Source organism: Porites lutea, chromosome 2, assembly GCF_958299795.1.
Source record: "Porites lutea chromosome 2, jaPorLute2.1, whole genome shotgun sequence".
Taxonomy (NCBI): Eukaryota; Metazoa; Cnidaria; class Anthozoa; order Scleractinia; family Poritidae; genus Porites; species Porites lutea.
This window is the reverse complement of record NC_133202.1, coordinates 26,565,964-26,583,463: the sequence shown is the minus strand read 5'-3', so window position 1 is coordinate 26,583,463 and position 17,500 is coordinate 26,565,964. Positions and strand designations below refer to the sequence as shown.

At 38.8% G+C, this 17,500-nt stretch overlaps 3 protein-coding genes, 1 long non-coding RNA gene and 1 pseudogene across 4 annotated transcripts in view; 3 read left to right on the top strand and 2 right to left on the bottom strand.

Annotated features, from left to right (window-relative positions):
* The window catches only part of LOC140926778 (uncharacterized), a 1,523-nt gene extending 1,454 nt beyond the window's left edge, over positions 1 to 69 (top strand). The window contains exon 2 of the mRNA XM_073376473.1: positions 1 to 69. This exon is cut by the window's left edge and continues 465 nt beyond it. The gene's annotated coding sequence lies outside the window, so the exon portion shown is untranslated.
* The window catches only part of LOC140926779 (uncharacterized), a 16,734-nt gene extending 7,275 nt beyond the window's left edge, over positions 1 to 9,459 (top strand). The window contains exon 2 of the mRNA XM_073376474.1: positions 7,894 to 9,459. Coding sequence (XP_073232575.1) covers positions 7,907 to 8,635 — 729 coding nt within the window. The 5' untranslated portion in view covers positions 7,894 to 7,906 and the 3' untranslated portion in view covers positions 8,636 to 9,459. The remainder of the gene's footprint in view (positions 1 to 7,893) is intronic.
* The window catches only part of LOC140925927 (uncharacterized), a 227,480-nt pseudogene that overhangs the window by 129,389 nt on the left and 80,591 nt on the right, over positions 1 to 17,500 (top strand).
* Positions 635 to 1,892, bottom strand: LOC140926777 (uncharacterized). The gene is made up of 3 exons (XM_073376472.1): positions 1,834 to 1,892; positions 1,607 to 1,672; positions 635 to 1,431 (listed from the first exon to the last, which is right to left on the bottom strand). Exons 2-3 carry the CDS (start codon positions 1,630 to 1,632, stop codon positions 663 to 665), a joined length of 795 nt encoding a protein of 264 aa, XP_073232573.1. The 5' UTR covers positions 1,633 to 1,672; positions 1,834 to 1,892; the 3' UTR covers positions 635 to 662.
* Positions 12,037 to 13,613, bottom strand: LOC140926776 (uncharacterized). The gene is made up of 3 exons (XR_012164470.1): positions 13,412 to 13,613; positions 12,720 to 12,864; positions 12,037 to 12,202 (listed from the first exon to the last, which is right to left on the bottom strand). It is a non-coding gene; the product is annotated as an uncharacterized lncRNA (long non-coding RNA).

Below are 17,500 nucleotides of genomic sequence, written 5' to 3'. Positions count from 1 at the left end.
ATAATTCCTGTGACAGAAATACCTTTTTAAGAGAGTTGTGTGTAAAAATTTCCTTATCTGATTAACCTTCCTCCCTGTGAGTTCCAGACTCTTGGACTGGAACATGTTGTTTTCTACTTAGCTAGGGTTAGTAAAGTATCCTGTAAGTTTTCTTCACCAAAAATAATCAGTGATAGGGATGGATGTGGTTTCACTAAGATATCCAAGCAACAAATATAGTTTTTGCTCATATAATTTTGTGCACACAAATCAGTACCTTTAAAATAATATTTAATTAACTTTTTGTGGATTGGTTTGACATGTAAAAACACAAATGACGGCCTGAAAGGAAGGCCACTTATTTGTACAGAGAACAGAGGTGGAAGGAAAATCCCTCAAGTAATAAAACAAAACATTCTTTGTCACTTGAAAAACTGGCAACAATTGTGTACATATACAACATCAATAAATCAACTTTCCTTGCTGCTGGTGACAACAGAGTTTCAACTTTTCCAGCAAAAAAAAAACAAACAATACAAATGCAACAGGTGGTTTGATGTCATCTGTATCTCGTGGGCTTGCAAATCAAGCAGTGTATTTGTTAAAATATTTTCATCCACAAGCCACTCCAAAATGTGCAGCAAAATATGCTGCAAAACCTGACTGTGACACAAATCCATAGATCACTTATTGGCTAATTTCTCTAATAGAGCCATCATTGCCCTTGACTGTTCTTGTTGTTGTTGTATCATCATCATTTGAGTGTTAAGCAGTTGTTGCTGGCTTTGCTGTTGTTGCTGCTGCATTACTTTAAACATTTCTGTTTGTTGCTGTTGTGTTTGTAGCTGCTGTTTGGCCATTGCTTCCATTTTTTCTCTTTCCAACGCTTGCTGTTCTTGCAACATTTTAAACTCTTGTTGTTTCAGTTCATAATTCATCTTAGCCCTACCTGCTAAAAATTCCATAGCTTCACTTCCACTTCTACGCTGTCGTTTGGGTTTTTCCTCTTCGCTCTCACTTGATCTTTTCCTAGTCTCCGAAAGCTTTTCCATGGCCTTTAATCTCGCATCTTCTGCCTTTGCTCGGTCGTTTTCACATTTTTCATTTCTCTCTGCTCTTAATTCCTGTGATTCTGCCTCTGAACTTTCTTCTAAAGCGACGATAGTGTCCAAAAGATTTTCCAGTTCGCTTGGCTCGTCGGGCGCTATACCGGATGCCTTCTCCTCGGCTCTGACTTTTCTTTTATGCTTGCTGACGAGAATCCCCATGTGGTCGCGAACCGATCTCTTATCGACGCTGAATCTCAGTACGGTACATTCGTTCAAAATTTGAGCTATTTTCTCCCACATCCCGCTTCTTTGAGTGGATCCTTTTTTGGACGTAAAAGGGTTTAAATTTACCACTTCTCGGCACAAGAACACGTCATGCTCGTTTGACCAAAACATCACCGAGCTAAAAATAAAATAACAGGAGTATAAGCTTAAGCTTACATTCAATGCTTCGACTGAATGAAATCACGCTTAGTGTCCGCGAAATATTCCTATATCCTTTCCCAAACCAACACATGTTGAAAATACGAGGATTTGTTCAACCGACTCAAATAGCCATGAATAAAGTTCATATTTACCTGGGAGGTTTAGGCTTGGATGCCATGCTTCGATTCAGGACTTCAAGTCTTCAACTAGCTGTTCACCTGTGAATATACGATGAAAAATGCCTTAACTGTCGCATATTTGCATTCCAAATTGACTGCAATCTAGGACAAAGATTTTAAGTAACTCTACTGAGGGCCTGAGAGGTTTAAGGGAGACAAAGTATTACTTTCATGGACAAAAAAAAGGACTTTATACTCACGTTCTGTACACAACGCCAAAGTTTCCCAAATGACGTTCTCAACGCGACTTGGCGCCACTTCACCGGCGAAAATTGTCTGATTGGTCGACGCGCGACCACGTGACATTGCCAAATTCAAAATGGCGGCAATACAACCATCGTTTGTTTATTCCAGTGGAAAGAAGTGAAATTGCGGCTTAATATGAGTTGCAAATGCATATACGGATATTTTTAGAATAGCCTAGACTTTTTATTATCCTTTTTCACCTATTCCTGTGGGATTCGTTCCCTGCGATGCTCGCGTTTTGGCCGGTTTACCGGATTCAACTTTGCACTCTTCACGATCACGAAGGACAACAATATTTTTGATGAAAGCCGGGTCACTAGAAAGAACGGCCTTTGTTCACAGCTCTATGCAGCGGAGAAATAAGACACTATGGGTCCTTTGAAATTGCTTAGACACCTGGAAGTTATTTTATTACTTTTTTTTACGGAAAAGATAAAGCAAAATTATGTCTTCTCCAGCAAGACTTTCTAATTTATAAAAAAAGCTTGAACATGAGCTAAATGAACTGTAGTGTCTGCATTCATGTTCTTTTCATTGCAATTTTAATATCAAAACTTTAAAGCCGTCTATGACCGAGCAGGTTTTTTTTTTCTTTTTTTCTTTTCAATGGTTACTGTGCTTGATCTGAATAAGATAATGAAATTTTTAAAATTAGGGCAATACTACATATAAAAGAAGAGAACTTTGATTGCAAATATGTTAGTTGGAAAAAATACTGATTATACTATATGATCTTTTTACTATATAGGTTAGAAAAGTGATGAGTAGTCAAAAGTGCTACAAAGGAGTAAAAACCCAGATCTTTCCATTAATAAATTTTATTGACACTTTCAGGGACATATACTTTGCTTGAATACACATTTGTTCTTCAAAAATCTTGTTTGTGAAGCTGCACTTTGTTTGATTCAGGATCAATCAATCTTTTCTGAAGAGAAATGAACAATAAAGTATGTTAGCATGTCACTACTTCAACACTGCCTTAGCCAACAACTAAGAAGAAACTCAACTTCATATAAAAAAAAAACAAAGTGAAAAATACTTCACTGTAAACCAACAACCGCTTCAAATATATATCACATTAAATTCATGCAAAATGTAGACCTGATGAGAAGTTTATAGGAAAAGAAACAAATGATAATTACAATGAAACTATAATGTTTGAATGAGATCTGTATTTGAGAGTTCTCTCATAATTGTGACAGAAGATCAAAATAGGATTTACTGCATATCCTACACAACTGCATTCATCAACATGATACAACTAAAATTTCATGAAGACTAAAAAAAACAAAGACTGTGAAACAAATTATGTCAAAAATTAATGTTTTGCTGTGCATGCATCAATCATGGAACCATGAATTTGACAAAGGTTTGGAATTGAAAACTGGACAAGTTTGTACTTGATGTACCAAATTTCTCACCGGCTGAAACTAACAAGCATGATGTGCCAATTTTTGGCTCTAGCTGACATCGTAAAAAAGAAAACCCATATTTTGGAAAGCATTTTTTGGCAAAACAAGAACTGATTATGCGTATACATATTATAAAACTTAAAAGTACTCAATCGCATATAAATACACAGTACAGGTAAACCCCCAATGCTAGCAATCTTCTGTGACCCAAAGAGGCCAAGTATGCTGGTGTAAAAAAAAAAAAATAACTCCAAGGATTGCTCTACAGAGATATAACCATCCCTTTTCAGGGCTGTCATTACATTTTGAAACAGCCATAGCAAATGAAGATTCACCCAATACAGGTCCCAAAAATTTAAATTACCACCTTCAGCTTTCCACTTTGATCACCTGTAACATAGTGAGCTCAGCTGTAACAGGTGTTATGGGTTACGGCCCCTAATGACAGCTCTGCCTTTTTATTTTAGACAATTCTTAGTTTATGAAAAGCCAAAACATTTTTATTCAATCATTACATGTAGATCTCATTACACTTTTATCCTTCTTTGGAACATTACCTTCTATTTTTCAAGATTATTTCACAAAAAAAGACTTTACATAATTATCACAAATATACCTGATCAGCATCTAATATAAAATTTATTCTAATATTGTAGTCAATTTTTAATTGCAGTTAATTTATAATTTTCTGTTCTTTTTGTGTATAGCAATGTATGCTAAAAATAAAAGAAAAAATAATATTTATGCGGAGATACAAAATTAACTGTGCACAACATACACGTATACATAGATTAACAGCCAAAGAATTCTCAGTGAAATACAGAGGGGCAAATTATTATGGAACAATCCACCTGAAAACATTAATGCCATGGCTGATTAAAAAAGATGTCTAAGTACAAGTACAGAATAACTTCCAGCAAACGTTCAGGAAATAGTTTAAATTGTAATATAAGGTGCCAAACATGATAGGGCCATTTTTGTTCTCAGTTAAAAAAACAACTTTGTGCACGCATAATGCATGTACGGTCTCTAGGGAAAATACTATTTTTTTCACTTTCGATCGATCAAAATCGTGTCCCATTTGACACACATTCTAAAGAGAAAACGCGCTGATTTAGATTTAGCGGTCTTCCTATTAATTATAATTATAATGATTATTATTCTGTTGCTCAAACGGCCCTCCACCAGCTGTACCTTTCCATTTTCTCTTGTGTTGGACTGTGGGGCGAGAAACTTTAACCTGAGCATAAAATGCCAGCGAAGCTTAATAAATAAAAATTCGAATGTTTGAGGATACACTGAACTAGACCTCCAGAGGGGGCTTCAAAGATGCAAGTCGATATTTGTTACGAAAACGGTCCACACGTTTAACACAACTGCCGCTTCCGTGCACAGCGGTACAAGCTAATTTATATACATAACAAAGCCCAATAATTTTTCTTTCACTTCTTTACAATTTCCTGTTGTACCGATGTGCACGAAACTAACAGTAAGCATAGAAAGTCAAAATTACCCACCTTTTTGGCATGCCTTTCGCACCCATGCCGGCGATTGCAAAGCCAATATCTCCGACAAATACCCACCACTGGGTTTGTCCGCCGTTTCCAAGGCGCTACATTTTCTAGAGAAAACATTCCACTCAAAACTTTCACCAAAATGTTTTTTGATCTCTTACTATGGCAAGAAAACCACAACGCTACCACTGTCAAAAAAACAGCCATTATTTTTTTCATCTCAACCGGCATTTTTGCCTCAGAGCCAATGACATTGCCCGAAATAGATCACGTGTCATTTTTAGTAGAGCATGCGCAGACATTTTTCGCCGGTGAATGGCGCCACTGATACAACGCCTTGGGCATGCGTACTATGTACCCTGCCTGGATATTTTACTTCCGGTGACGTCTTATAGCCGTCGCGTCCTGGATCTTAAAGTCCCTAGCATTTGCAAGAAGCGACGAAGAAAACTTTCTCATTCACGGTGAGTTGACAGAAACAAATAAAGCTCTAGATACTTTTCTTCTCAGAATTGGGTAGTAATTTAAATTTTCGGCGTTTTCTTTTAAACCGTTGATGCTAAAGCTTACAAAACTCGATACAAAAGGATTAAAACTATCATTTGCCATGTTTGAAGATACTGTAAAGATCTAACTTTTGCGCATCCACTGTTTACGGCTTCGTGTTCACGCATGAATTTTCACCCGTCAATCAAACTAATGGTTTTTTAATGGTTTCCTTTCTGATTCTGTTGAGATCACTTCGTGTGAATATACTAAAACAATTATTCACCTCAGGCTCAGTTAATATTGTTGAATAATCCCCTCGACTTCGTCTCGGGGATTATTCAACAATATTAACTTCGCCTTCGGCGAATAATTGTTAAATGTTACAGAAGACTCATAAGGATACAATATAGCCAAGACCCTATAAAAACGTGTCGGTACCGTTTGTGTTCTGAAGTTTAGGTACGCTTAGTAGGACATGTCTGCTCTAAAAACGGCTGCCACTTTACGCAGTATGGTGAAAGCAATGGTCATTTCCACGTACGCTGTTATCTTTGGTGTCCGTACAGTTGTGACTTGATAATCTCAGAGAAAATATTTAGCGTTTTATAATACACAGCATGCATTCTTTAAAAAAAAACATTTTCGATTCTGTTCTTTCGTGCTTTTTGTGCCTTTGGTTAAAAACGATTTAAAGCTGTTTGTTTACCATCGGCCGTATTGCTCCATCGCTCAGATAACCAAGCTGATCTTTATAAGGGAAAGTTCATTTAATATGACAAGGGGGGGGGGGGGGGGGGGGGGTGAAGATATATTGAGGGGGGGCTCCGAAAATTTTTAGACACCCGAAGGGGGGGCTCTGAAAAAATTGTTGCGCTAGGAGGGGGGGCTCCGAAAATTTGTATACTTCAAAACCAACACATGACATCATCATACAGATCGGATGGTTTTCAACTCAACAATTTAATGACCTGTGCAACTCAGCTATATCACGTGGTTTACAGATATAACAAATGTAGTTTCAATATCTTCATCCCCCCCCCCCCTTGTCATATTAAATGAACTTTCCGTAACAGATATATTTAGACTGATAAATGCACAACGCTTTGGCAAACTTGACATGCTTTGTTTGAGCGAGGTCCGCGTTTCCTGTCAAACTAGGGACTTTAAGATCCAACGACGCGACGGCGACAAGAACGTTGCTTAAAAAGTGAATTTGGGTTCTTTCAATCTTTATAGCGATTATTCCTATCCAGTTACTTTGTCAAATGTAGGCGAACCCTCCTGGAGTTGAATTCCTAGGTACGATATCCAAGTTCAGAGAGAGAAATAAAATTTCGTCGTTGCTTGTTTACGCACTCCATAAAACGTGAAATTAGGCATTTTCACGTCGTAGTCGTGCAAAAACGGGCAAAGAAATGTACAAAAAAGCGTGATGCACGTGCAAAGTTGTTGTTTTTCTTATAAAAACTGTTGTTTTTTTGACACTCTCGTCGCCGTCCGCGTCATTGGATCTTAAAGTCTCTACTTTTTGACAGATCACGCAGTGGCTTTCAGCTAATTGCACTGGGGGCAAGAAATGATTTTCATGGGCCTCTCGAGCAGGCGCTCCTTCCCTCTCGAGCGCCCGTTCTTTCTCCTAAGCGCCTGCTACGCAGGCTATCTTAGAGTTTGCTACTCTTTACAAAGTGACTCGGAGACGAGTGATTAACAAAATTGTACGACCGACCGAGTTGTTCAATCTTGAGTATATGATTACAGACCGAATTAGACGACACGAAGTTTTGTACCAGTTAATCAATACTTAATAACAAAATTTGTGATATTTTAAATTAGGCGTTTTTAAATTAAAACACAAGAAATACCGAAATTTTTTTGTTAGGTGCGCACGTGTGATGGCGCGTACTGTCCAGTTACTCTGGCTTGACTGTCCTATTACAGTCAAACCTGTATATAACGGCCCTGTATATTACGGTCACCGGACAACTTCCCAAAGTTTTCAGTTGCCTTATATTTTTTGCAAAGCTGACCTATACTAAATAGCGGTCACCCTGTATATAACGGTCACCTTGCCAGTGTTCAAGGGTCACTGTTGCACACAGGTTTGACTGTAGTGCTGAAAACAGGACAGCCAATCAAATTTGAGAAATTTGTTGTAGCTATGATCAGGGTTAGAAATACAGTAAAAACAATAAGAGCTTGACAATCGTGGTATTCAGTTTTCATGTACCTATATAAAACGAAGTTTTCTTCAAATGCATTTCAAGTTTCACTCGTAATAGACATTTCACAAACGTGTGCCAGAAGATCGTTTGAATAAGTTTAGCAGATAAAAAAACGGGGGATGAACTGAATGTATAAATTTCATTATCTTATTTTTATTTTTCCGGGTATATAACGAATCAGTTTAATCATGACCAGCTCCCACTTATATAATAAGCTCGCTAGCTCAGTTGGTTATATAGCACACCGTTCGAATTCCTACAAGCCCGAATTTCAGTTTTAGGTTTTTCTTTTCGCGGCTGCAAAAGTTGAGTCTTTAATTCTGCTGCGATGATCTTCTTTCATTAAAGATAATAAATCATTCTTTCTGTTTTAAAAGGTAACCTTTCAAGATGAAAATTATATGTGCAGGACTATCAAAAACAGGAACTACATCCATGGCAAAGGCTTTAGAGATACTGGGTTTTAAAGTCTACGATTGGAAAGAACACGTGACGATCCATGTTGATGAATGGCTTGATCTCTACTTGAAAGGTAAAACTCCTGACTTCGCTTCCATGTATAAAGATGTTGATGCTGTCACCGATATTCCAGCGAATATTTGGCATGAAGAAATCTTACAAGCTTTTCCAGACGCAAAGGTGATTCTAAGTGTACGAGACAGCGAGGATGCCTGGCTGAAAAGCTTTGTCAGAGAAAACGATGTGGAAATGTTATCAAATGATGGATTCCTGGTTAGGTGGTTGTTGAGGAACTGGTCTCACCCCAAATACTATGCACTGTTGTATTGCTCCAAGCTTGCAGCGGTTGGCAGCTTACAAACAGAATCTACCGTTTTGTTCAGGAAAAAATATCGCGAGTACAATGAACGAGTGCAGACCGTCATTCCCAAGGAGCGGCTCTTGGTGTACAACGTGAAACAAGGCTGGGAACCATTGTGCGCGTTTCTTGGATGTGAGGTCCCTCAAGAAAGCTTTCCTTGGGCGAATAGAGGACAAAGAGGCACCTTACAAACGCTAGGTCAGCGAAAACAAGAAATGGCAGTCAATGCGGTCAAAGTCTTTATTATTTTTATGGGTTTATTTGTTCTTTTTTTCTCGTTTTGCTATATGAAGTTTTGATGGATGCGACTTGCAGTGTTTGAGTTAATGATAATCCTTGTTTAATCTGAAGTACTTATGGAAAGCAAATTCATTAGGTAGGGGAGTAGGGTATGTTCGAGTTTGGATTCGAGTTCGAGTTCGAGTTGGACTTCGAGTTGGTGGACTTCGAGTTGGACTTCGAATCAAAGTTCAAGTTAAAGTCTTCGGAGCCTTCTTTATCCGGTATGGTGCGTACACCTACAACTGTATGCGATATCCGAGTGTTACTCTGTCTCAGCAACTATTTACAGAGAACAAGGGAGCAGTAAGCCAAAGAATTAGGAGCGAAAATCGAGATGAAAAAATATTAAACACTGCGTCTTACTAAGCAGAAGATTTCAAAATTACGGCTTAATAGATCGCAGGTCGGCTTTTTAACGTTTTAACGTCAAAACCTTGCTTTTCCCAAAGGACGAAATAATAATAATAATAATAATAATAATTATAACAATAACAATAATGATAATGATAATAATAATGATCGTTTATTCAACCTTTTCGCAGCATAAACTGAATTACAAGGCGGGTCATTAATTACATACAACTACTTCGGAATTATGACACGTAAATATAACTGTTAATGTTAAGACATATTACATTTCGGTATTTTAAACGTGATTCTGGTATTTGATGGTGCAAAAATTTCCAAATCTGTTAGTCTTTGAGGAAGCAGGCACAGAAACAGTTTCTCCTGTTCTAAGGGCATACGGTCTTGTGTGTGCAACTCGCGGCACTAAGTTTCGTAGCAGGTCGGAAGAAGAGTAACTTCGCTTGAGAAATGTTATGCACGCATCCTCCCTCCTCTGGCGCTGCAGAATTAAGCCTGATTTCTTGAGCGCGTCCGCATAAAACAGAGAAGGAAAAACAATTTTTAGCGCCCTCTTTTGGCTTTACCTTTGAAGTCAAAGTCATCAAAGTCTCTCTCGCCTCCCTCCGTTCCTTTTTTTTGCCCTCTATTTTTAAGCGCTTGTCGTACGCAGGCTTTGCCGCACAACGTGCATGAAGTCTGGTCTTGGCCAGTCGAAATATAGTATACCTCAGCCTTTTTTACCTTGTTTTATCAGTCTTTGCAGCAGTCCTTTTTACTTTAATTCTATTTTCAAATAAACAGTTAAAATCAGAAAATAAAGCGACCCGATCAAAGAGGGCTACTGAAATCGGATCCCTAGCTCTGTCTCAGGTTGTGTTCGATTGGGAAATCTGGATTTAGATTTTGAAATCTGGATTTCGGATTTTGCAATCGAACGCGAAATTCGAAAACGGATTGCCTCCGAGAAATTCGTCCTCAGGGTGCATTTCAATTAAGAAATCCAATTAGATACCCCTTTGGCTTCCTTGTCTGTCTTGGTAAAGAATGAGGAAACCGCTATTAATTTTTTAAAGTTGCTCGGCATTTTGTGGTCCTGTCTTTAAAGTTCTTCCCTGTGCCTATAAAGGCCCTAGCTCCTCTACATTCCTCCAATATTTTCCCATACATAAAGCGAAGCCAAAACTACATGTCTATTATTGGCTTCAGTTCTCAGTGGTTTCACTAATCTGGGCTTGTAATAATGAAAAGTTATGAACTGGAATTTTGGATTCGCATGAAAAAAAAGGCAAATATTTGCTTAAGCGGGGCAGTAAATATACTAATTGTATATTGCTGGAACAAGGACTGCTGTTCTCTAGAGGAAAGGCCCTCCTCTCTTTGATGCCAACAGTATAACTAAAGAAACCACAAGTCTAAAGATATAAAAACAAGCACTTCTCTTTATTTACAAACAGTTCACAATATCACACAAAAGTGGCTTAACATAGAAACATCCTTTTGGCAAAACGTTTAATTTCCCGTGCATTAATCTGGTGATTGCTACCATTTTTGTAATCTACCACAATAATTGGCCTTTCTCTTTCTAAGTTGTTTTGGTCGCCATGGTTTCGGTTGAGCGGCTCTTTGGCGGGCAAGTTCTTCTTGGCGTAATCCTTCTCGCCGCTCTTCCTCCAATTGGCGTTGATTTTTACGATACAATCTGTAAAACGAAAACGAACCATATTTATTTTGTATTTGATTAAGCTCAAAAGAGCGTCGATCAGGAGCGAAAATTGAATGCTGGGGTGTTTCTTGATGTCGCGGAAGTTAAATGTTTTGTTGTTTAGTAGTACAATTGCGGTGCGGGTATTGTACATTGTAGATTGTATTTTCAAGCCTAAGGCCCAGTCCACATGTATCGGGATATTTTTGAAAACGGAGATCTTTTCCCTCGGTTTGCAAACAAATACGCGTCTAAACGTACCATATTCGAATCCTTTTCGTCCGTCCACATCAATTAAAACGCCAAAACGATAGATATACGATAGCATCCCTCACAGAGCATGCGTAATGCTTGTAGTATATGATGCATGACATGATCGTATTCGAAAACCTCCATTTTCGTCCGTCCACGCGTAAACGAAAAGGCGGTGTTTTTAAAAATCTCCACTCTGGAGAGCGTTTTTGAAAAGATACGTTGTCAATGACCTTTTTCACCGGACACGTGTGGACGGTAGGCCAACCGGAGGAAAAATCTCTGTTTCCAGTCAGGAAAGTTTATGCGTGGGTTGGGCTTTAATTACGTTTCGAGGTTGCACCACATCTGTAACTGCAAAAGGAGAGTATTGTCGACCTTAACTTTGTCTCAATACACGGTGCGCCGTCTGAATCAGATGTTCACACGCAGGTGTCGCTCCAAAGTCGAACTTATTCAATTAGGTTCGGCACATGAAAAGTACGGCGTCTGAACCAGGCCTAAGTCGACGAGGGAATGGGTAAATAAAATAAACCTGTCGAGTTTTCAAATAAAAAACTTTTCCAAATTCCTGCTTGGGTGATCAGCGCGAGAAAACCAAAACATTTTGACGTCACAACCATGTTTACATACTCTCATGCAAACACGCCTCTCGGCCAATCAGAGCGAGTGTACTATGTTAGATATTTAATAAAAATGTCCAAAGAACCCAACTGACCAGCTGACCGCATAAAGTAATTGTCCTTGAAGCGCCTCCCAAAATGGGCGTGGTCACGGTTTTTTGGTGAGGTTTTCACTTTACTAGTCTGGCAACCTTTTCCACAAGCATAGTACACAGTACCAGCCGTGAAAAGGGTTGTGTTGGACCATTGTCTTGACGTTGTCATAGTCTACATAGACGTATGTAACAGATCTACCGTTTTTGCTATTTGGAACTGAATTTTGTATTTTTATTTTGGTGCAAAACTCAAAAGTCTCAACTAACCGTGGTTCGTAGCCACTTAATATGAATCTACAGTTCTGCCCTAGGAGAAACCGGGCCATGAACGTAGAAATTTGGTGTGGTATTATTGCTTAAAAAAACGGTAAACTCGAAACGTATTCTCTTACCTCCATTTTCGAATCAACATTCGAATAAAAAGTTTGATGCTGTTTATAATCAAAGGAATGGCGAGGTACAAGGCCCTACAGCAATATTCAGTCACCAAGATCATAGTCATCATATCAAACGTGTCCTGCCAGGTCCAGTTCATCATTTTGGTAAGGGATTTTGTCAAATAAACTGAAAAGAGATTGAGCGATAGTAAGTGCTCTTTAACGAAAAAGGCGCAGGCACAAACTTCCTTATATTTCTACACTAACTCCGTGAAGAGAGTTAAAAAACATCGATTAATTGCACGGATCAAACCTGTTATTTTGAATGTGACAATCAGAACTGCTCATTTTTTTCTTCAGATTAAGCATCGTTATCTCTAAAACGTTTCTGCTATTATATAACAACTTTTTGGAAGTGTTTTATTAATTTAATTCAGTATGAACAAAAATAATTGCGTAATTAAGAAACAACAAAGAAACAAACAAAATAAAGATTAATCTGTCACTTTCAAATACAGTTTCGAGTCACAAAAAAATGATCAATCAATGCATATTTTCAAACAAGAAGAAATATGCTGGGAGAGATTTAAATTTCTTTTGGATTAGACTGGAGATGTAAAGCAATCGTAAGCCGTTGTTGCATGTTCGATGCCTCTGGGCGTACAAAGAATGACTGCAAAGATTGAAGGCATCTGAATACTTACAATTCGCTAGATTCCAAGCCTTTTCCTGAGTTTTATTTGATCTGATCCAGCCTACAAACTCCACGCCCTTGATCCACAGTTTTGTAGTGAAAGACTCTGATTCAGCTTGGCGTCTGGCAGCTTTTTTTGTGCAACATAGTGTTTCCTAATTCGAGAAAGAAAAAGATATTTGATTCACTTTCAAACTATTATTACCTTAATTATATTCTTCGTTAGGTAAAAATAACTTTTAGTGAAATGCATAGAAACATAGAATAATCCTGGCTGAACTTGCCCAAATACCGGTTAGTTCTCATCCTGGGTTAACTGTCTGAAACGGGGCAAAAGGCGCAGTTGTAATTGTAACTATTACACTTAACGTCCAAGTTGTCTTGACCAGAATGCCTAATTAAATAGGAGTCATTCATCTATCGTTTCAAATCTCGATGTGACGGTAGAACCGAAGAAGCTTTGATCAGATCGAGCAACAATGAAGAACCAGCTCCAAATACAGTTAATATCAAACTCACCCGGTTTTTTTGTTCCTCGATAACATTTGAAGCTACAGTACAAAGATTTTTGTTAACGTGTTTTACAGCATCCCAAATATGAACCTACAGTTCAATTTATTAAAGGAAAAGCGTGTAGGAATTCTCGTATATATTCTCAGTGCAACAATGCAATATAACAAACGACAAGGAAAAAATACTTACCGGGCCAGTTTGATTTATCTCTGTCATGCATATTTCAAACACGCTGGTTGGTACATCTGTCAGTCGCTGATACTGTGGTCGTTTTGCTGTCTTCCGGGGAACACTACTGGGCTTACGCAAGCCAACAGATACCAAACCTCTGTTCCACAGCCTTGCAATAAACCAGCTTAAGTCAACTGATGGACTAGTCTTCTTCAGACAACATTCCTTCACCAAAAGAAAGAAACACCATTAACAGAAATAAAATTCAAACAAAGACAAAATATGTTTGTCACTGTAGTCGTGCAGAAGGCCTCACCTTCTTACACCGTTTTTACGCCTCCTTTCAGTGTACTGAGTGTATCAGGTCCGAAAAGTTAACGGAACTTTTGAGTAACGGGCTAATGCGCCGAAAGTGCACGCGCAAGCGCTTGTGGGATTGCGGCAATATAATCAATGCAGCTGGCAGAAGGAAACACAGGGATTTATTGTGGTGCTTAATTCGGGACTATCGACATGAAGCTCTATCTTTTGGCCAGTTTGGGTCTTAAATTCATTACAGAACCGAAATCCTAGCAATAAAAAATCCCAATACGTTTCTAGAAAAGAGAGAGTATCAGAGCTGTATCTAGACTACTACTGGTAAAGGTCAAACTCAATACGCGGAGAACTGACCCTAACATACCAAAGATAATACTTTCATTATCGCTTACCATGCCACTTTGATTCAAACCAGTGTGGTAAAAAGCATGCGTAGACTCATCTTTGACCAGTTTGGTCATCCACCTACTCTGCGATTTCTTGGCTGTTGAACCTCGCAGGAATGTAATATCTTGGTACGGGGTAGTCAAGGAAGGTAAAACGTTAATAAGCAGGCCAAGCTTTTCACGTTCCTTCATGCACACTCCACTGTGATCATTTTTTAACCAGGATCCACTACTCGGAGAGTGATTTCCATTTAGCAGAGTAGATTGAGGTTCATCCAGAAGGGCAAAGGTTCCAATCTCAGTGTCCTTCTGCTGCAATGCAAGCCCGTTTGCCTTGGGATGAGTTTCCTCAGTAGAAGACGTTCCCAATGCAGTAGACTGAATTTCATCTTCATCACCGTCAAGGCTCGTAACGGTATCATGGTATTCAAGAACAGTTTTATGTGAAGCCATACCATAGTATCCCATGACGCCAAGAAACGTAATGTCATTGCCTTCTTGTCGGTTTGGTGAACGAATTTCGGGATGCAAACCAAAGAAAGGTGAGGAAGTAAATTTTGGAAGTTCAGATGATTCATTTTCACTGAGTTCTTCACTGTCCGAGTGTCCCATAAATATCACGATTGGTTCATTCACCTCCCTTTCAGCATTGCCAGGCAAAGCAGTAGCGTTACGTTCTTTCCCAAAGCTTGTAGCCGGCAGGGTTGTGTTAAATTTTACGCCCTCTGCTGTGACATTCTGAAGAATACATAACAACGTGCAGAATATATCGTTAAGCCCTAATGATAAACTATCTATGTTAAACTTTTGCTTTCACTTAATTAGCCTGCGTGGCAGGTTCCAATTTTTTGGGGGGATGAGGCGGGAGGCCGGAATTTAAGGACGCACACGCCCGCTAGGGCAGTAGACGAGAGTCTCCTCATCGATTGGGAGAAGCCGCTACCGCTATGCGAGCTCAAATGTCCGAAATGTATGGCCATGCACCAGGCTAGTTTTTACTACACACCTACATACCGTTAACTACCGTTTATAAACCGTGGTTATGTACAACTTTGTAAGGGAATTTTAGCTGTCTATGAGGGCTTATAAATGTGGGGGGGGGGGGGGGGGGGAGGAGCTTCTTATCGTCGTAAAGATCAAATTCATTTTAACAAAAGCTAGAGGGAAGCTTATAACCGGCTTACTTTTTTTAAAATTTACAGGTAGATAGTATATCATTGCAGCCCGACTTAACTCTTTAGCTACATCTCCAAATCCTACCTACCTGTTATTTTAGTCTTGATTTTAACTCTAGCTGCCCTGATTTCACAATTACATTCTCCTTTGTCATTTCTAAACTGTAACTTAGTTTAGCAAAACGGTGTTTATTTTTCGTGAAAAAGCGTCCAGTTTCCTAGTGCAATGGCAGATATTATTTAAAGCTCAAGTTCTCTTCGACATTTTAACTTGAATAGCATGATATATGAAAACCTCAAACTTACGTCATCTGCCGAGCATATCGAGTCCGATGCAGTAACTGTCCTTCGAGCAAATGCTTCTGAGTTTGTGTCCTTAGGCCACACGATACCAATGTGCAGCCATTTTAGCATTGACCTTACAGCACTTAAGAGACTGTCCCATGCATTGTTTGTGGATTGGTATGTACCAACCATGTCCATTTGTTGTTCCTCATCCATTTCCGTCTGTAGAAAAGAAAGACAAACCATCGACTTATCAGCACGAGAAAGCAGCCCAAATTTTGCGTTTCCCAGCGAAATGTTATGCCTGACTCAGAACGAGAGCTAATCTTCTGTCAATACGCAAGGACTCTTGTAACTTCTCAGCCGTCTTTACGTTCTGAGAAACCCCAGGGGTACTCTAAAAACACTTATACGGAGACAGAGGTCCAAACTCTTACCATTTGATACACATATACAGGAAAGGCATCTCTTTCCTATGTGACCTTCTATTGAAGAATGCAGTGCCGCTTTCACGTTGATTGCTAGTTTAGAACACTGCATTCCTTTTAACTTGAATAAATCACTTTTAACTGAATAAATCACTAGACTAGAAAGTTTTCTTTTCTCTTTCACATCCATAGAATACGTCAATTAGCCATATTTGGTCCTTTTACAGACCTTGATGACAGATTTCTCTATCAGCCTTTCTTGAACTTCAACTAATGTAATCCCTACCCTTTCATACACCTGAAGCCTGAAAAAGGTGCCCCTTCTGAGCGGAGCGGAGGCCATTATGGGTCAGTTTTCGCCGGGTAAAAAACAGTAACGTTTGCCTCTATTTTCATACTGCACTTTCTTCCTTTGCTATATACTTACTTCATTTGTAAAGGTTTTTCCAGGCAAAAAAGCTGTTGTGAAACTGCTGACTGACTTGTTGACTGAGTTAACCGTTACGGATACAAGCATATCAATCGACGTCAGGTGGATTTCGATTAAAGCGCTCTTGCTTCCAAAGTCTTCAATAACAGTAAAGCGTCGTTGGAACGGTTCATCAGCAACATTGAATCCTGCATTTGAAGGTAATAAAAGAACAATAAATATTTTATCTCTAATGGTATAAGTGCTATTGCTCATCAATTTGAATCTAAAAGATCCTACGCGTATGGCTACAACTACATTACACTGATAAACCTATTTAAAAAGCTCTGAAATCAGGTAAGTTTATTTAAACTTGCGGGAACAACAAATAATTTAACGAAAATTTTTGACGTTTTAAGAAACTTCTATCGCGCGCACGAGAATCGTTTCCTTAGAAACAAGTAACCAGGGAAACAAAACCACCCAAACTAATAAAGTTTTTTTTCACTGTTTGAAGCCAAGAAGAGAAAATTAACGACAACCAGATAAATTTGATTCTAAAAGAATTTAACAAGCTTTAATACTTTTAAATGAATAGTTGGCGAAATAGTTTGAAAACTTTTAGGCAAAAGCGAAGTTAGTCTGGGAAAAATAACGATTTTCGCGCGTGCCCTGCATTTATGCTAGTAGCTTACGCCATGGGGAAAATTAACGCGAAGAGAGTACATGTGAAAATAACAAAAGTTTTACCTTCCTCGTTGACATTTCCTGAAGCAGTGGAAGTTCCTAACACTGTTAGGAGCAAAATAATGTAGATTAGAAACGTTTTCATTTTGTCAAGAATGACTTTTCTCTTTCTCAAACGCAACACGACTAAGCTCGTTTAGCGACGTGGAACGATTAAGAAGCCCGACGTCATAAAAACAAAATAGAACGTTCTTCTGCGCGCGTTTAGTTCATGGAACACTCAGTTAGTGTTACCCTCCAAAACATCACACTGACATCTGATTGCAACTGTTCATTTGGTTAATCGTGGCACGTAAAACTTCACTCGAAGGGCGCTTTTCAAGAGTCAGAACTGGCCAGCCGGACCATGGACGGATCAG